This window comes from Oryzias latipes, chromosome 3 (genome assembly GCF_053564925.1).
Source record: "Oryzias latipes strain Hd-rR chromosome 3, Olatipes_Hd-rR_3.1".
In the NCBI taxonomy this organism is placed as follows: Eukaryota; Metazoa; Chordata; class Actinopteri; order Beloniformes; family Adrianichthyidae; genus Oryzias; species Oryzias latipes.
Window position 1 is genome coordinate 20,983,543 of NC_136239.1, and position 20,789 is coordinate 21,004,331.

Genomic DNA, 20,789 nt, shown 5'->3' on the forward strand with positions numbered 1-20,789 from the left:
TGTTTTCACTTAATATCAAGTAAATGTGCAGATTGGAGTCGAGAAGAATTGAGTTGAAAACAAAACGCAAATGGCAACTTGCAGTTGAGAAAGCGTGGTACGTCCCATAACAGATTGGTGTCAAGAAGTATGTTTGTGAACTATACATGTTAGAAAAACAAGTTTCACCGCCGTAATCCCATGTTTGCGTGTTAACAGACAGGCAGATGGCCAGATGTTACCAGGTGCTGCAGTTCATAAGAAAAATGAACTTCAACATGACAAACCAAAACAGATGTGAGTGAATGCAAATCTATATACCAAAAGTAAGCAGCACAGGCGGGTTTTGTGTTTTACGATATCAGAAAAGAGACAAAACAGGCTCCAGTCCACATGTGACACAGAGATTGAAAGGATTTCTTTATTTTTCCTCAAAGTTGTCCTCACAATCTTACAAAGTAGCCTAAATCATTGGCCGACATGTCTCGATGCTTTCCTTCCATTTATCAGCTTTAGTTTTAGAGTTCTGTCATGGAGGTTCAATAGGCTTTTTGGAAGAAAAAAAAAGAAAGTAGATCTTTTCATCTCCATTTATCTCCTCTCTGCAGTTGGCCTTTGGTGAGCCTGGATGTAAGCAGATTGAGTCAGGGTCAGAGATCCAATCTCCCCCCGACCAGACCTGTGCATCACATCCTGCTCATAAAAATGCGCCCTCATGCACACACATAAATGAGTGCATACTGTCAAGAGAAAAAAACACAAGACAAAACTCTGACACATGGCATGACAACTGCTACAATACTGTATCATCAGCTTACTCTCTCTCCCAAATGGAGAAAATATCAGAATTTTCTTCAGCTCCACTTCTATGTGAAGCTTTTCAAATAGCTTTGTTGAAAGAGTTCAAACTGTTGTGTGGAGAGGGAGCATGTTTGCTGATTTCAAGCATATCATTTACAGAGAGAGGGGAGCACGAAACCAACCACAGAGTACATTCTACAGGTGCCATTCGTATCTCTGTCATCGCACTTAAAAACATGGCAGCTGGAATTCCATTCTGAAGTTAAACAGTTTCTCTGTGAAGCTGCATCCCTGTGTTGTTTCTCAGATACCGATCTCTCCTGCTAGAGACACAAATACATGCCTCACTTCACTCATCTTGTTCCAGAAAATCCTGTGAGGAAGTTTGGAGGAGCCTGCAAAGATTTTCCACAGATTTAATGCTCACAGCAAGGAACATTCTACAATTTAAAAAAAAAAAACAAAAAAACATTGCATTACCGTTTAACTGGCTCCATTTTTCTTTTATGGTAATCATTATTGAGTAACGCCTCTATTGTGAGGAAGTTAAAAAGAGTTTGTGAATTTTTTTGTGCCACTGGATGTTGTTTCACTTGTGGTTTTGAATTGCAGTTGTTGATTGGTGTGGATTCGTGGTTATCAGGTCATACTATCCTCAGAGTATACATGGAAGGCAAACCGTGCTCCTCTGAGGCAAACGGCCTGCATAGCATATGGGTTACATGTTTGTGAGAGAAAGACAAGAGCGAGGGATGTGTTCCACAGCCCAGTGTTTATGAAGAGGAGTGAATTCCTCAGATAAGTGACATGGCCTCTTGCTGTTGTGAGGAAGGAGCAGCAGTTCTTTTTGGGTGGGCAGCTTTAGAGAAGTAAAAGAAAGCTTGCAAGTGATACGACCACATCACTGTGACGAATGTAAGTGTTCTGGTTTTGCGCACTCAAAGTTAAGATGCCTGTTCTTATGTCCAAATCGACCCACACCCACATTGTGAGTGGAGAAATCCTCTGCATGGGGCCCTACAGTGTCAGACCCAGTTCAGATCACAGCATTGCTCAGATTCCTGCCTGTAATTATACTGGCAGCCCTGATTCAGCTTCCATACTTTTATCCACAATCTGGTAATATGGTGCTGATTATCCTCAAAAGCTCCTCTTTTTACTACATAATCACACACTTGGTACTCACCATAGAGTGGCGGAGAGAGGAAAAAAAGAGACAGATCATCCATCCAGTATACATCAAAAAAGAAAAAGCACTTATACAGGGTAAATATGTTGACTGTCGTCCCAGGTTTGTGTGTGCACATGCATCTACATGAGGGGGCACGTAGGTGTTTGTGAGTTGCATGTGTCAGCAGACCAGCAAAATATCCTGACCACGGGGAATCTGCAGAGACCCATAAACGCAGCAGTCAGAGTGGCTTGGCAGAGCATAGGAGGAGACAGGGGCAGAAAGGAAGGGGTAACTCAAGATTGAAACAAATATGTGGAGCCTAATCCTCTCATTAGACAGCAGGGGGAGTGTGGCGTAATTACGTTCAAGTGGAAAGTAGCGCTGCCATGTAGGGAGTCTGGGGAAGATTTCTGCGGCCTGAAGACTGTTATTACATAATGCAGACACAGACAAGCATTCCAGCCACCATTTATGCAGCCAAAAAGTTCTGTTGAAAATACCAGAGGTAGATTGAATGATAACAAATGCAGGTTTTATGTCTGTTACAAATCTTGTCATCATAGCTGGAAACACTTGTAATCGTTTTGCAACAAACAACCTTAAGTTCCATGCAACCTTTACACTTGCTGTATCCACAGTTTCCTTGCCTTGCCTTTTCACAGATGAGTAACAAAATCAAAAGTTACAATATAAAAACAAAATTCCTTTTTTTATAGGCTTGTGGTTTACACTTTGTAATTTGTTTCCGGCAAAGAAACCATACACCAGCAGATTTCCCTGAAAGCCTTAGCCTGTCTCTGCCCTGATTCAGATGCTCAGCCCCTCCTTTCCCCTTTAACTTTTACAGGCCCGCTGTGAAGAAAAACACAGGATGCCTCATCTTAAAACCGAGTTTTACATTCCTTTTTGCAGATACAGCTGCCCACAGCTTCAAACTCTTTAAGATTGTAGTCTACTATTTGTGTGACCTTACAGAGTGCTTTGTTTAAAGCCAAGTTATTTGTAGATGGATGTATGTAAGCTTATCTTTCTCCCTAACCCCATATTTTCCCAAAGCCGTGCCCTGAAGGTCAGGTAAAAGTCAGTTGCTTGTTGATAGAAGATCAGCTGATGTTATTATTTTAGAAGAAGTTTATTGGAAAAATCTTCCAGGGGGTTGGTTCATTTGAGTCAGACACACACCTGAACACACTACACACACGGTGCTGTTCCTCCTGCCCCTCCATCGAGCATCAGCTGAGTAGAATGTCCTGTTAAACACCGCCAGAATGCTGTTGGTTTCTTTATTCTGAACCACAATAATAGTTTAGAGTAAATCCATCAGCAGGCCTGCTTTGCTGGCCACTTCTCCATCAGAAATGCAAAGCAGTGGCGGATCTGAGTCATTTTGTCAATGGGCCATTCTGCTCGCTCTGGCTGTTCCAGTCACGCTGGTTAGCAGGACAAAATCGCCCTGTGGCAAAGACAGGCAAGAAAAATGGACCACATCACTAAGCTGTGTTTAGTTATCGAAGTACACCACAAATCTCTACATTTTACATAAGAAACCTTACAAGAACCATAAAGAAAAGTGTTAAAAACTACAGAAACCAACTCTCCATGGAGAAATTAACTTCTAAAGCAGCCTTATTTAATTGAACTTATCACTGTAAGTCAGGTATTCAAATATAGGAGCATACATTGTACATGTTTACTGTATTTTCTAAAATGAGAATCGGTTTAATGCTCTAAATATCATGTTTAGAAAAATCAAGGTGGTCAGCAAGCCAATGCTCATTAAACTACTACCTGTTTTGAAGTTTTGTTCTTTTTTATTCTTTTTAAACTGATTTATGTTCAGTTTCACATTAAAGATTAGAGTTCAGTGTCACATTAAAGATTAGAAAGTCTGTATTTTTTCTATGGAATATTTAAAGATCTTCACAAACAAAAGCTTGACAGAAATCTTTAAATTAAGATGATTTGATTTGAACAATTAACTGCAAATGTTGGACTCCAAAGGCAGAAGTGTCAGAAATCTCAACACAACTGGCAAACTCAAAAACTGAGAATAAGCATGACAAAGCTGAAACATGAAACCACAGCTGAGGCGAAACAGAGGATTTGAACATGAGTCACTACAATTATGAACCTAAAGAGAGACTATTACCAAAAAACAGCTTTGATCTTTAATTTAAAATGTAAAAACCAAGTGAAAGAACGAGAATTTTAATTAACAGAGAAAACTAAACCAAAGAGACAGATCGTCTTAATATAAAACCACTCTTTTGGTTGTTTTTTTAATCAATAATGTTCATCTGGCTGAGAATAAACTCTAAGCGTTGTTAAAAGTACTGACGAATGGGTGGTGCATCAATTTATTTTGCAATATATATATAATTTAAACTGTTCAGGACACAGGGTTGGTGACATAGTGAATGGTTTTGTCTTTGTGTCTCCTGCTAAGCAACAGTGGGATCACAGTGCCTCACCATGTGTTTTGTGGGTGCCCTCTGGTCTTTCTGGAGCGTCCTCCCTGCAACCTAAAAGACATTTAAAGATTTCTGCTGAGGTCGAAGCAGTGTGAAGCTGCCAAGGCTGCATTGAGGACATATGGCGTTGGGATGGGCCTGGGGCACTATGGAGGATGAAGGCACATGGAGCTGTATATACTCTATTTGCATGTGTGCCTGTTGGGATGGATCCCTGACAAAGTTAGAGGATTTAATGGGGCAAGCAGTGACTAAAGTAGGCTTCTGGACTTGCCTAGTGATCATCTGCAGAGGAGGGGCCAGTTTGACTGACCCAGCATGACCCACATGGGACATTACAAATGTATTTAAAAACTAGATCTAATAACTAAGCAACAAAATATATATTTATTTTTTCACTGAAAAAGATTGGTGTCCTTTGTGATGGGGTCTAGTAGATCAGCTGGACTTATCTATGCCTTCAACAAGTATAAAATAAGGGACCCATTATTAGATAGGATCATTAATCAAAAGTATAATGGTTTGTTTAGAATAAAAAACACCTAAAAAAGGTGTTAAGCATTAGATACGACACTTGAAAATTAAGCATTAGATATATACATAGCCTAATTTTTTTGGCAAATAATGTTATTCTTTCATCAGACTAAAATTTCTTCAATCCTTTGAATTTTGTTTATGATGCAGAAACCAGCAATCGTAAAGAAGAAGAAAAATGTTGACAGATAAAGTTATTATGATAAAGTTTTAAATTATCATTACTAACAAACAGTCCAAATTCCCTCTTATTTATTGCCACTGGGTGGGCATAGAGAGCTGAGACATTTATCTGTCACAAACATTTAGTGTCTTTCATGGCAAAATGAAATTTGACACGTCAAAGACAAAAGAAACAGAAGAGGCTCAAATAAATGATTCAAAACACCAAACAAAGACTGAGTTGATTTGCATGTATTCAAGCCTTTGTGATTTGTTTTAGAACGTTTTTTGTAATTTAGTTGTAACTATTCTGGAAGTTACAGAAATTGTGTTAATCAATTTTTTTTCTTGACCACTCAAGTATTCAAGTACGTCAAATAAGTCCATCTTTGAGGTCTTGGAGCTCAATGTTCTTTCAAGAGGTTTGTGTCCACGTGTCTGCAGCAGCTAGCCTGTAAGTGACAAATACTCAAAGCTGCTATTTCTAGTTAGCTCTATAAATAGAGGGTTTTAACATCTACCTACTAAAGAACCATTTTTGTATCCAGTACTCACTGTTGTACAAAGTGCTTATAAATATATAGGGTTCAGATCTTTTGCAAACACCAAAAAATCTTGTCTCAGCTCTTTTTGCCTTACCAAGCAACTGTGCATTAAGACCTGCTAAGAAAAAAGAGGGATGGATTACGAATAACTTAAGTGGGGAAAGAATCATGTCAAAACACATTACAGCATAAAACCACAGGAATCTTGAGCCAAAAGCAGAATTCCAACTATTAGCCAGACCCATCTCTTTAACTTGTCTGTGCTTCAAGAATTTATTCCACTGACTGAACTCAGCACAGACTTCAGCATTAATCACTAATGAATATCTGCATCAAGGGATTCTGCTGAAAATGGTGTCAATACATAGCTGTTTGTTAAAGCAGAAAATTTTGCCTGAATGGCTGTCAGACAGATTTAAGCTCACTTTATTTCTTTACTTGTAAAACTCTATTGCCTCTTTCAATGACACACAAACGCACACACACGCACGCACACACACACATTCAAATCAGTTAGGGCACAGATGCTAATGAGAATTTCATATATTTTGAACCTCTGTTAGCTGATCCTGTCAACCCTCTCAGTTCCAGAGGTACTGGTACTCAGTTTTAAATGTTTTCCAAATCTTGAAGTCCTACCGAACCCGAGTCCAATTATTTACTTTGGATACTGGTGTTTTGCCTAGACTGACACATATGCATCATCATTTTGATTTTAACAATGCAGGAAAATAATAAAATATAAAGATGAAATCCCATGCCTGCAAAGGGTTGTCAGCTCATCTTTGGCAAAATCTCCCAAACTCTAGTCAACAACAAACTGAATGGTATCCTCTGCGTTAAGCTGCCAGTTTCCATTTTGACTTTTGAAAATATTGTAATATATTATAATACAACCACAGCAGCTCTGAAAGTTTTAAATGACATTAAACATCTGTTTATAATAAAATGACTGTTTAATGGCACTGCTGATAAATCTTAGCTGAATCAGTGACAAACTGGACCATCTGATCACATTGTTTTTTGGTTTGTTAATAAGTTAACAAGTACAAACAGATGGACAGTTTCTTCCTCCCTAGCTAAAGATATGCCTCAGAGATTGCTGCTTGATAAACTTTCTTTAAACATCAGCAACATCTTTCAGAGTGATTTCACTTTTACGCAGATGACACTGTTTTTTTTTAACAGCGTTTTACAGCTGTGATGGAACAGGGCAGCCCTGTCAGACAGACTGGTTACCTGTTTAGGGTGTACCCCACCTTCACCCAACAGGATGGATGGATCAATGGATGGATGCATGGATGGTTCGATACACCCTGACTTAGGATGGCACAAGACATTTTATGATTCCTCCAAACAAAACAAGACCTAACCCAATCCTTTACTTTCCCAAAATAAAATGAAACCTTTAAAAAAAGACATGTTCGTGTTTTCACTTTTCCAAAGTTGGCTTCAGAGAACACTTGGCACGTTGCTCTATGTGGGAGTGGTTTCCACCTGCTGCCTGATTACTGGGTTGATGTATGACAGGTGTAGAGTATGCCAGCAGAAGGGAACAAAGAAGAATGGGAGGAGCAAAAGACTACAGCCTATGGGTGGTCACTGCGGGGTGCAAAAGTGCAGCTGATCCCCAGCAGGAACAGCGCTCAGAGCAGTGAGGACAGCAGATGCTGTCAGAGGAGGAGTGAAGGTTTTTGAGCACGTCTGCTTTGATTCATCCCTGAGTGATTTGAGTGTTCTTGCATTTGTTGGATTTATTTACAGCTGAAAACAGAGAGAATTCAAGGCTGCAACTTACACCGATTTAGAAAGAGGCCTTATAACTGAGTGAACGCTTCACATGTAGGCTGTTTTGATCTGTAACTTTTATGTGATTCTAAATTCAAACAACTATTGGTTGTTTTTAGTAGTAACCTATTTTTGAATATGGTTTGGTAAAAGCTCCCAGTAAAATATTCAATTTCAATTCAATTTTATTTGTATAGCCCAAAATCACAACAACAGTCGTCTCGATGGGCTTCGAAGTAAAACATGACCTCAAAAGGATCATGAATACAAAGAGTTCAATAGGAAAATACTAAAATGAACTAACAAACTGACTAAGCTATACTTGCATCCCTGCCCTTAGACCCCTATGCTTCTATGAAGTTGTCTTCACAATCGTGAAAAACTAAAATTAAAAATAGAGATAAGATTCATATATAATAATACTTATGTATGATCATATTTACGTAGAATGCATTTCAGTCTTGTAATTCTCTGAAAGAAAAATTCAGCCAGGATACTGGATTTGTCCTAAAAAGAGCCTCGCCAAAGGTACACAGAAAGTCATCTCTCCTCTGGGACATTCCCCTGCTGCCAGTGCGTCTGGCACTCAAGCAATTTAAAATTGGAATTTCATTGCACAAGAGTATTTACGGAAAAACATGAAAAATGGCTAGTAAAATGTCAGGCTCCAATGTCAGAGTTACGGTAAAGAGAACAAATGTAAAATGTCGCTTTTTATTAAAAAAAAAAAGGCAAATACCTTTTACTGGTGACTTTTAGCCTGCAAAGCCTAGAGTCAAGACTTAGTTTTCATCTTTGGACTTTAACATACTGAATTTATTTACTCTGTCAACCACAAACACAAATGTCAACTATGACAAAATATGTCCAAAGTCTTTTTAACAAGTTTACAGAGAGGAAATAACAGAAATGCCTTTTGAATCTGACAAGATTAGGTCACCTAGTATTAATTTCAAAGTTATATAGAATTCATGTATCTTAAATGGTCATTTAATCAAATGAGACCACATAAAAATTGTTTTTTTTTTTTTCAGTTCTGTTATGGTCATGTTCTGTCTTGAAATCTCTCTTTTATTTTTTCAGTCACACCAGTTTCAGCTGTCTTCATTTCAGTTAATTGCCCTACGTGTATTTAAGTGTCTGGTTTTAAATTGACCCTTGTCCGGTCATCTGCTGTGTCATCTTTTTGTTTTGCCATGGGGTTGTTCCTGTTCAAGTTTCTTTATTAAATGTTGGAGTTTCTGCCACCAGGTCAAGTGTCCTGCATTTTGAGTCCTACACCACTAGTTCCTGACAAAAACAGACAAAAAAATATACAAATTAGGAACCATTTCAGACTTGTCAGACTATTTCCCTTGTCTTTCTCACAGTGAAACACTTTGAAAGATTGAACAAGTGAGAAATGTTAAAAGTGGTTGACAGCATAAGTATATATGATTAAAAAATACACACTTTAAGTGTCATAGTTGCACTATGAAAACACATAGTGATTTGTAATATTTTGGCTAGTTCTACTTCCTGAGTACTTACTGTACCAAAGCCTTTCAGTCTTCAGGGGAACATCAGTCTGACAACATCAGTTGGGTGAACCTGGGTCATGAATCTGGGCAATAAATCACAGACTGCCACTAAACGTGCAATATATAACTGGAAAAAATGAAGTTGTTGCAGAGCCAAGATAATGACCCTATCAAAATGCATTGGCTGACCTCAAAAGAGCTGCATTAGGTTGCAACTGCCTAGAAAACAAGTCCAAAACGAAAAATGAGCTAAAATTCAAAATTGCATTGCTGCTGTGTTTTAGAATAGGGTCCTCTATTAAAAATATGATTGAAAATTTCCGTCTGCAGATTAAATTTCTTCCTCAATTCCAGAACTTCAGCCACTTTAGGGATGCCAAAGAAAGATAGGGTAAGGCTAACTTTAACAAAGTAAGGCAGGAGTTTATCAGCATGATTACTTTTACATTTCTGCACACTTTGTCAGGAAGGTGAGTAAAGTAGATGACCTCAACTGATGCTGGGCATGCTGCCCTGCAAAAACTGCTAAGTTGAAGACATACCAATACTTCCAGGACACTGAAAGTCTGGGCAGGTGTGCCAAAAATGAAAGCTGATATGAGCATTGCTGACTCACTTTTTTTGCTCTGCCATTTTTTTAAAGAAAGTTTTTGTTCTTATTGCAAACAAAAGCCTTTTCAGCAGCAGCAGCTCAGTGTTCCCGGATCTAATTGTGCTTGATTATGCTTCGTAAAAGCCTCTAAAGCAGAACTACATCTTCACAGATACAGATTAGATGCATTCTAAAGCTTACATTCACCTCTCCCATCTCCAAACACACACACACAGACACACACAGTGCAGACAATGGGTAGCTATAAAGTGTTCACTCAGTGCAACAGCTGCATCAGCAGAGTGAGACGCAGCAAAAAGCATTCTCTTTGCGTGTGTGCATGGTGAGAAAGTGCGCATGTGTAAGGAGCTGGGAGTGATAGGTTCTCTGAGCAGACAAAGAGGATTCACTTGTACTCTCAGCTTTCATTAGACTAACCCAGTGGATCAATATTGATCCTTGGAACCACCAAGCACTCTATAGGCTCTGGCCTGCACAATGACAGCCTTAGTGCACTGGCCCACATGGAGGAAACTGAGGATGGTGAAGGGATGAATCACAGCCAAAAGAGGACAGAAGGGGAGTCACAAAGAGGCAAACGTATTGGTCAAGAAGAGGCTCTAATGCAGGGGTCTGCAACCTGAGGCTATGGAGCCACATGCGGCTCCACTGAGGCTCTTTGACTTTGAAGAGAATTGCTAACAGTTTGAATAAATAATGAGTTTTGGTTTATTTATATATTTACATCTTTAAATCTTATTGCATCTTTTTTAATTCTGGAGAAAAATTAAACAATAGATGTTTAGATTATTTTTATTCTACACCAATAGAGTCATGTTTAGTTTTGATAGTAAAGGGGAAAAAAGGTGCATCATAATGATAGAAAATGTTTGAGTTTGTTTTCTTACCTGTTAAATTTGTTGCAACAGGAGGATTTTATTTGACACAGTTTGTATTTTATTTTGAAAGTAACTTGCATGTGTGCCCCTATCAAAAGTAAAAGAAATTAAAATAGTCTTACATAGGAACAATTTTACCGTACAGTGTGATATTTCAATTATTGTAAATATTGAAAAGCTATATTTTGTGGCTACATGACCAGAAGCACAAATAAGGTGCTTTTGGGAGTCTTGGCAGCTCTTTGTGGGGTTAAGTTGGTAAGAAACTGGACCAAATTGCTCCTTTAGTGCTAAAGGTTGCAGACGCCTGGTCCAGTGCAAAAATGCTAACAAGGAAGGGAGAGCTCAAAGCAGAAAAATGAAAAGATGATTCACCTTCCTCCTTGTGCCGGCACATTAATAAGGGGGAAATGAATCTGTGAGAAACCATTTCTGCTGATCTTTCAAACTGTCACTAACTTTATCTGCCTCCGAACACTTTAGAGTGAGAAAGAGAGAGGAAGTGTCTTTACTTTGAGGATGTTAAAAGCACTAGAGCTTTGTTCATGAGTGTGTTTGTCTATTTAGGAAGAGAAATGTGAAAAGGAAGGAGTGAGCCATGTTTTAGCCGTGTCGTTGTTACTCCCTGCACATCTGCTCCTTCCCCCTTATCAGCTCTTGCTGTGATTGAGTGTCCAGACTTTTATCCCCCACCCCAGCTGAGCTGACAGAGTGTATAGATCTGACAGCATTGATGTCTGAGAGGTCTCCCCACACTCCTCCATCCCCAGTGACGAGATAAACTAAAAGCCTTTGTGGAAGCACATGAGTCAGTGCTCTTAATGTTTCTGCCTTCAAGCACGCTTTCTAATAAAGTTACATACTTCTTCTACTTTTACATTTTGGTCTCCTTCATCTAAAAACAAAAATGTAGCACCATTCCTGTGGTAAAAAACTATGCACAGCTGAAAATGCACGCTTTAGATGAGAAGCTTTGAATTTGCTGGGTGTCATTTCTGTTGGATGATTACAACTAATTTTTTTTAAATGTCTTAACTCATCAATTATCTTGCTTTTGTGTACTCTTAGATTTAGATTCTGATGAAGCACCCATATTTTGGAATATTAAAAACATATTTAGTCATAAACACATTTTTTAGGCATGATCTGTAAACCTCACTTTTTTATACTAGTTAAAATGTCCTGCTTTAACATCAGATAAATCAAGTTCTATAAGTAAAGTGAAAAGCGTTTAATGTGTTTTATTATGTTATTTTGTGGTGAAGGCCACATGTGCACATCTCAGCTTTAGTTACTGGTTATATTTTTAAAAACTAATATGTAAAGAAAGTTCATTGCAGGCCAGGGTTAAAGATTAAGCCATGTTAAAAGAGTTATCCATAGAACAGGCTAACCAATTTTTGAATGCCTGTATTTTTTTCCACATATCTCTTTAAATATTTTTTTAGCGTAAAACTTCTTCTAAAGCAAATAATTGACATATTAAACCAAGTTTTAGTATGAATTACATAAATTAAACCTGGGCTGGTATAGACGGTAGGTGCATTTAGAGGATGTTAGCTCAGAACTTCTCCTTAATACCTTCACGTATTAAAAGTAAATATTAAGTAACATTTGCAACACACAAGTCGATTTATGAAATGGGGAATATAGGCTTCCTCGTGGTCATCTTTATCCAAAAAGAGGAAGAAAGATTGAACAAACTGTGTAGTATGCTTTCTGGATTTAGTTTGCAAATTATTTTTCTTTCTCATACTCAGAGGTAACGGTCAGAGTGATCAGAAATGTACATGCTAGTCTTCATGCAGGCAAATTAGACTAAGACACAGTTTGAGCTTTGTGCAGCAGTTTGCATATAGAGCACATAGTGTCAGGGTAACCAAGCAGTGCAGCTGGCCTTTCACAAACATCCAACTTTAAGGCACTGTGTAAATCACGATTCAAAGGACAAGGACCTTGTTCTCCCTCACACACAAGCGCACACACACGCATGTGCACACAACCAAATAAAAGTGAAGGAAAGTAAATCAGAGAGATGTTGAAACAAACCCTCAATCTCAAATGATTCTGTCTAGATTGGTTAAATTGTTAAAATAACTGCGTCTAAGTAAGAAGTGTTTGTGTTGGAGAGTTAATCTGCTATTCTTACTGTTTGATGTTTTTATTTTAAAAACCAATTTAAGTGGGTAAATAGGAGAAACCAAAGCCAATTTTAAGCCACTAACCCACAAAATACTTTCATTTAAAACATGTAGCAGCAAAGTCTATGCAAAATGTATTTTTCCTCAACAGAAAAAGTCTAAAAAAAATGAAAGTTAACAGTATTGGCTTAAGAACTGTCCACAACATTCCTCCCATACACTGTGGTGTTTTGAGGGAAACAAGAGAGCTGGTATGCTGGTGGACCCATTACATGGCTGCTTCTAAGGAAGGTTTCCGTTATCGCCCATCAGATCTCTTCCCTGCTCAGACCTATAGTCCAGGGGAGGTTTTTTTTCCAAGAGTGGATTACACTTGTTAATGTTTTCCTGATGCTTTCCTTCTTTCCAAGCATTTCACCTTCATCTGTACTCATAGACTAAAGAAAAAGAAAATAAACCATTAACATCCTTCTGTTAATGTATGTTTTAGCACCTGCTTCACAGAGTTCCTCCACTGTCATCAGCGAGAGCAATGACAAATATAAAGGCAGGTTTATTCCTACAGAGTAAAATCCAGTCAAAACCAGCTCACGTCCATGTCTACAAGTGTCCTTAACCAGAGGAGGGGTCTCTGTCTCTATCCAGCATCAAAGGCTTTGATCCAGCAACTCTTCATCCCAGCCCCCCTCTTCCTTTTCTCTACCTCCTGCATGCATTCCTTCCCCCTCCCCCCTCCTTCAGCTCCTTTTGCCAGAATGGATCTGTTAGGAGGGTGTGCTGGTGTGGCATCCACCCTCAACAATAGCTATCGTAATGCGACAAGAGGCAGGCAGCCATTAGTGTTACCTCGAAACTGAAATTTACCTTAAATTATGTTAATTTACTCAAAGAAAACAATTTGAACATACACAGAATTCTTATCCTTTGTATGGGCTTAAGTCTTATAAAATGATACCTTCCAAGTTTATGTATTCTTTTGAAAAAAATTATTACTAAATTACACTCAATGTCCATTTTATTAAGCACACCTGTCCAATTGCTTGTTAACAAAAATGTCTAATCAACCAATTACATGGCAGCAACTCAATGCATTTAGACATGTAGACATGGTCAAGACGACCTGCTGCCGTTCAAACTGAGCATCAGGATGGGAAAGAAAGGTGACTTTGAACTTGGCATGTTTGTTGGTGCCAGAGTGGCTGGTCTGAGTTTTTCACAAACTGCTAAACTACTGGGATTTTCACCCACAACCATCTATAGGGTTTAAAGAGAATGGTCTGAAAAAGAAAATATACACTGAGTTGCAATTCTGTGGGTGAAAATAACTTGTTGATACCAGAGGTCTGAAGATAATGCCCAGCCTATTTCCAGCTGATAGAAACACAGTAACTCAAATAACCACATATTCCAGCCAAGGTATGCAGAAGACAATCTCTCAACAAACAACATGTCCAACCTTGAGACAGATGGGCTACAGCAGCAGACCACCACACCAGGTGCCACTCCTATCAGCTCAGAACAGGAAACTGAGGGTACAAAACTGGACAATAGGAGAATAGAAAAAAGTTGTCTGGTCTGTTGAGTATCGTTTTCTGCTGCAACATTCAGAGGATAAGGTCAGAATTTGGCTTTAACAACATGAAAACATGGATTCATCTTGCCTTGTATCAACGGTTCAGGCTGGTAATGGTGGTGTAATGATGTGGGGGATATGTTTGTGGCACACTATTGGCAACTTATTACCAACTTTGCACAGTTACAATACCAAAATGTCCATCCCTTTAAGAACAATGTGCACCCATCTTCTGTTGTCCACTTCCAGCAGGTTAAGGCCCCATGTCATGAAGATGGAATCATCTCAGATTGGTTTCTTGAACGTGACAATGAGTTCACTGGACTCAAACGGCCTCCATAGTCACCAGATCTCTTTGGGATGTGGTGGAATGGGAGATTGGCATCATGGATGTGCAGCTGACAAATTTGCAGCAACTGCGTGATACTATCATGTCAATATTGACCAAACTCTCTGAGGAATGTTTCCAATACCTTGTTGAATGAATCTATGCCACCAAGGATTTAGGTAAAGGAGGGTTCAACCTGGTAGTCGCGAGGTGTACCTAATAAATTGGCTGGTGAGTGTAAAAAAATTAATATAAGCCAAAAAATGTGATTTAAAAAAAAGAGAGCAAGTGTCTGAGTAACTGATAGAAATAAGTGAGAATACTTGAACAGAGTATTATTGTGGACTACAGTAATCTCTCTTTATTATCTATTCTCAACAATCACTTTAAAATGAACAGACCTTACAGGTACCATCATTTAAAAAAGGCCAACACATCATGTCATTGTACTTCATGTGATAATAGAAAGGATATACGTAAATCTAGATCCAGTAAAATGCTAATAATGGATGCTTCCAAAGACCATAGTGCATCATTTTTTCAGCCGCACACACACAGATTCATTTATTATTTAATACCATATCTACTGTTCAGTATTTTTTCTTCATGCCGTTGAGTTGCAACCTTTGCGCACAAGTCTTTTCTCTGCACTTCCGTCTCACTGCCATCGCGCCCGTGTGTGTCCCGTCACTCTGGGATACACACCATCTATTGGGTTACTCAATAGAAAGTATCCTTGTCCTGAGTGGCCACAAAAAAGGATTTAGTGGTCACAAAACACTCTAGAAAGCCTTGTTGGATTGATGGCTTTCTTGGATCAACGACAAATTGATTACTTTCACAGTGACATAAGAGAACTTTTCTTCTCAGACTCCCTGGGTGACCTCTGTGCTCAGACTATCCATCATGTCTGATGGAGAAACTTCCTGGGCACCTCCACACAGGGTCACATCCTTTTTCAGCTCAAAATCACTCTGCTCCTTGATCGCCATCTCCTCCTGTTCTTCATTTCCATTTACACATTCCTCTGCTGGAGCGGAAGAGTTTTCTTCAAGCTCTCCGTTGACTCCGTCTGCCACGTCCTCTGTAGCAGACAGGCTCTCTAAATTTCCATTCTCCATCTTGCTTTCCACCTCTGGCTCTGGGCAAGACAAGGCAGGCTCTTCCAACTCAACATTCATGTCACAAGCAGAGACCGGGTCTGAGACAACGATGTCAGGGACAGGCTCTGCTGCTACCACAGACACATTTTCAGAGATCTTCATCTCTGCTTTCACAGACTCGGATATTTCTGCTTCCACAGACTCTGATACGGCTCCAATTGATTCAGGTTCTCCTGGTCCGTTCTCTACTCTGACCTGTTGTTCTGCTTGCTGCAATTCTTCTAGCTCTAGCTCTGAGGTTTGCTCTGGTTGGGGCAGCTCTGTAGACACGGGCTCAGATGGTTGTTTAGGTTCTGTTTCTGGTGCTACTTGTGGCTCTTTTTGTTCTGGCTCTACTGTGGTCTCAGCTGCTGGATCTGCCTCAGGGCTTTGCTCTGGTTTGGTTTCTGACTCAAAGGCTTGTTCTGGCATTAACTCAGCCTCTGGTTCTAGATCAGGCACCATTGTCTCTTTCACTGCTTCTTTTGGCTCAACAGCAGCTTTTGGTTCTGGAACGGATTCTGCAAGTACAAGAGGAACTTCTACATTGGGTTCTTCAGGTGGAGCAGCAGACTCGGGTTCAGCCTTAACCAGTGCATCTTCTTCTGCTTCAGGAGCTGAAGATGCCTGTGCTGCTTCTTCAGCTTTTGGCAACTCTGTTGTTGCTGGATCCTCTACATCATTTTTCTGTGGTACTTCTTTCTCTGCTTCCTTTTCTGTTGGTGAAGGTGGTTCTTCAGCAGGAGCTGGTTCTTCTGCTGCAGCAGCTAATATTTCTATTGTGTCTTTTGATGTTTCTTCATTAACAGTAGCTGCTTCCACTGCTACAGAAACTTCTGCTTCTACAACCGGAGCCGTGTCTGCTGGTTCGCATTTCTGTTCCGGAGCAGCCTCCTCTGCTGTGATGGGAGCTGGTTCTTCTGCACATTCAATGTCATCTGGAGCTTTAACAATCTCTGTCACTGTCTCTTTTTCCTCAACATCAGGAGCTTTTTCTTGTGCAGGTTCCCTTGCATGCAAAACTGGTTCTTCTTCAACTGGAGCAGACTTTTCTGCCACGGGAGCTTTTTCTTCTTCAAGAAGACCTGACACTTCTGGTGCTGGAAGTGCTTCAGCTGCTGGTTTCTCCTCGACAGCAGCTGCCTCCTTACCACCAGAGGCTTCCTCCTCTGGAGGTGGAGATTTGGGTTCTTCTGGGGGTGCGGCAGCTTCGGTTGCTGCGGCTTCAGCTGACACAGCGGGCTCCTCCACTACAGCACCCTCCCCAGCCGTCATGTCTGCAGGTGGAGCTCCATCTTCCACCTTTGCAGACTCTTCCACATTGGGCTCAGATGCAGCGGTCTCATTCTTCTTATCTTTGGGGTCGCTTACATCATATCCTTTTCTTTTCTTGCTCAGTTTGCCTCCCATGGTGTTTCCTAAAAGCAAATTTAAAAAAAATCAATGTCTTGTCCACAGTTGCCATGCACTTTGAGACACAGTTTTAATGAAATGTGGTGCACCTCAAGGTTTCAATTAATTATAAACATATATAAAAAAAGGCAAATAAAAAGCCTAAAGCTACATACACATCAGGCATTTGAAACGTGCTGAACAAGTATTTTTGAAGAAACGTTTAGCCCATGATTTTCACACTGTCCAAGCAAGGAGGGGCTTCTTTTTATTTTTCCATTGTTCCATTGTTTACAAGCAAATGTCAACCACCTACAGTTTGAAGAGGCTTGGTGTAAATGTCGAAGTGGTGAAAACCTCGCAAATCTTGCTCCAGGCTCACAGCTCTATTCCAATAAATGACTTAACCTGGTGTAATATAATTTCGGCCGACCATAAACTGCAATTATTAATTCCTCCTCCATGATCAACTTTCAAACAATTGGGACTTCAGAGAATTAAAAGGTCCATCCATACATCATTACCAAATCTGAGGCCCAAATTGGTCAAAGTTCGACCTTGTTTAACTTTCAAGCACGTTCAATGTCAGCTCATTTTGCGCATTTACGTAGACTTTTCATAGGAAGTAGCCACTTAAACGCACATTGCAGAGGTGTTTGTGGTCGTAGCTGAAGTCCAAAAAGCCATCATCTAAATTAAAAAATATATATGCACATCCCTGCCCCAACTCAACTTTATTTAAGAAATAATAATATGGCATGGTTTAGTTGAGTGTTTACCTAAAATTAAGGCCAGCTTTGACTAAATTCTTTCAATTGTAAAAGTAATTTCTTTCCATCACATTAATTTTCCTGTCTGTATGAGAAGAAGGTGGAAGAAAAGAAGATACCACCTTTAGGAAACTGCTTCCTCTCAAAGAAATTTTAGTAGGAAAACAAATTTGAATCCATGGGAACCTTAAAGAGGTCAGACAGCGCCAGACTCACTGCACTTTCAGGAATGTCTGGCGAGGCTCTGTGCCAAAACGGGACCACAAGTCAGAACATTTATGATGTATGACTTTTCCTTTCTCAGTATGATAAAGAAAATCTGCTTCTCTGCATAAACCTAGATACCATTCAGAGCCTGTGGTCAGATTCCCATTAACATATAAAAACAGCCAAATTGTGCATGTTTGGTCCAGATCTGCTTTTTTTCTTTTTAAAGTGTCAGACACTGCTGTGGGTTTAGCGGAAGCGTATTGTTCAGGGATTGCTACATGAGGCAGCAGCGGCAGTAGAGAACAGGAAGTTTAGTTTGGGATCGTATTTATTTAACTCCAAAGGAGAAAATAAATACAGACAACAAGAAAAAGCCCATCCATACCTGAAATCTTGGTATCAGACAGTCTGCATGCATTTTAATTGCAGAAGCACATTTTAGAGGCTTACTGCAACATGGATTTTGTTTCAACATTAGGACCCAACAGAAACAGGCAGGGCTCTTATGCTTGAGGCAATAGAAGAGCACAGGTTCCAATCCTGGAACTGTCCTTAGTGCTGCAATTAAGCAATCAAGATCATCTACATTGATTTAATTAAGATTTATAAATGTAATATATATATATATATATATATTAATCCTACAGCGTATGATGAAAAGTGCTATGTTGAATAAAAAGGCCTTTCTTCGATCTTTTATGAATCCTGCATTAAAGATATGAGCAAAAAAATATCATTATTTTTACTTTTTAATCACGATGATGGCAATCAGACACATTCATTTTTTTAATGAATACACTGCTCCCAACGCTGATGAAAGACATATGAAAGGGACTCCGGCGGCCTGAGCCCCGCCGGTAACAAAGGATGGGGACTCTCCAGCAGCAGCAGCCCACTAAACGGGCTGGGAGAGGGCAGCAAACAACTTAAAACACACACACATAAGGTATCTAATATGCATCGCCAAGGGCTACTGCAGGCTTCAGCCAAATTAAACTATATCCTACAACCTGCACCAGTCACGAGTGGTGAAAGCTGGAAAGGTCTCCATCCCCCATTTGAACCCACCCACTGTCAGACTCAGCCCTTTTTTTTTTTTTTTTGTTCAAGATCTCCCAAACGTGCCGCTTTCAGACGTACAAATCACGACGATTGCATGATGGGATTTTTTTTTGTTTTTCAAAATTTGATTAAATTTAACTTTGGTTTGTTTAATATTCTCTACGAACTCAATTGTTCTGATTTGAAAAGCACTACCCGAACAAACACAACTCCTTAGCACAAAGAAAGAGGCCAAAATCAACATGTGACTAAAAAGAGGAAACCTTCAGTTAAACTTGCAGCTACAGAAAATGAGAACAGGACAGAGCGAAAGGACCACAGAATCATAAACCTCTCAATAAAGTTATAGAAACCCTAAAACTTGCGAATCATCCGAAAGCAGCAACACGCTTAAAGTGGCTGACCTGAATCCTTACTTGGTAAAAAGAACCGGAATTCCTTCCCAGAGTCTGGCTGGATGGTAAAGCAGGGTTTTGGTGCAGATGAATCCGGCCCTCCTCTCCGTGCTGCGGTGTGGTGCAACTGAGGAGTGCCCCTCGCGATGCTTTGGACATCTGTCACTACGACGATTCAGCCAACCCCACGACTGCTCTGTCTGCAACCCACACCCTCCCAATCTGTAACCCCTCCTCTTCATCACACGCCCTTCTCACTTTATCTCCCTGTTGAACAAATACGATGAGCCAGAGGGTGATTATGCACAGACTTCAACACGTTTTTTCTATTAAAAAAACAAAAACAAGACTTCTGCGGTTTTACAAAGATGAGCACAATTTTATTGATTTTAAATTAACAAGAATATTCCAGAACCTTAATATGATGAGCTCTGATACATTTTCTAAATAAAACTGATATGAGATGTTTGAAACTACAGAACAAGAGCTCGTGGTTGCGTTTCAATACTGCATTTAAGTACTTCATGACTTAAAAATGAACCAGGTGCTACAAAAGAGTCAATGTTCAGTGCTGATGCTACAAAACACATTGAATTGTGGCACCTTTTTGCTATTTGCTTAGCATGTGTTAATGGGACAAGTGACCCTTCCAGATCACCTGGTAGTTCATTCTGCATCCCGATGCAAAACCTTTAAGGTTGAAATGCTTGAAAGTCATCTATGATTATCGAACTCTGACAATATGTATATCAGGAACAACATTCATCTTAGTGTGAAAGAAAAAAAAACATTTTATTTTTAACAGTTATTGTTCATGAGACAAAAAAAGAGGAAGATCTGGATCTGTTAATTTTGCCCTTTTTGCAACTTTTTCAATGATATTTGAAGAACTGCCTTTTGTTTGTAAGAAAGCTGTATAAAAATAGCAGACTGTGTGATTTGCTTTGGTTAACCCACAAGGAACAAACAAGAAAGTGGTTTCAAAGAAATGTAGGTGAAAATGATGACATAATTGGCGCTTTGCAAAAGTGAGCATGATTTTATTTGACTCAACAAACATAAAACATGTAGCTGTATTTCTCCATAACATACACACATTTTGTTTTTTAGATAGATTTGAGTGTTTCTATTGATTATTCTGGTTCACTTGGTTTGCCAGAGTAAACATGAAGCAGTAAAATTGAGGAGATAGCACACTCTGCTGTTACAGTACATTATCACACAACACAGTCAATGGGAAAGAATAACTTGTCAATATTCAATAAATATAATTGATTGTGAATAAGATAATGATGCTTTTTGGGTACAACA

General features: G+C 39.4%; 1 protein-coding gene and 1 long non-coding RNA gene across 3 annotated transcripts; both read right to left on the reverse strand.

Moving 5' to 3' along the window:
* Window positions 1-386: 386 nt before the first annotated feature.
* LOC144991195 (uncharacterized) lies at window positions 387-5,078 on the reverse strand. Its single transcript, XR_013655153.1, has 2 exons — window positions 4,426-5,078; window positions 387-3,407 (listed from the first exon to the last, which is right to left on the reverse strand). It is a non-coding gene; the product is annotated as an uncharacterized LOC144991195 (long non-coding RNA).
* Window positions 5,079-14,842: 9,764 nt separating this feature from the next.
* On the reverse strand, window positions 14,843-19,704 carry si:dkey-56m19.5 (uncharacterized). 2 transcript variants are annotated; one of them, XM_078944393.1, is made up of 2 exons: window positions 19,500-19,704; window positions 14,843-17,067 (listed from the first exon to the last, which is right to left on the reverse strand). In XM_078944393.1, exon 2 carries the CDS (start codon window positions 17,057-17,059, stop codon window positions 15,374-15,376), a length of 1,686 nt encoding a protein of 561 aa, XP_078800519.1. In that variant the 5' UTR covers window positions 17,060-17,067; window positions 19,500-19,704; the 3' UTR covers window positions 14,843-15,373. The 2 variants fall into 2 exon arrangements, with proteins under 2 accessions (XP_078800519.1, XP_004067182.1); XM_004067134.5 differs by having other exon boundaries at window positions 19,488-19,704.
* Window positions 19,705-20,789: the final 1,085 nt, after the last annotated feature.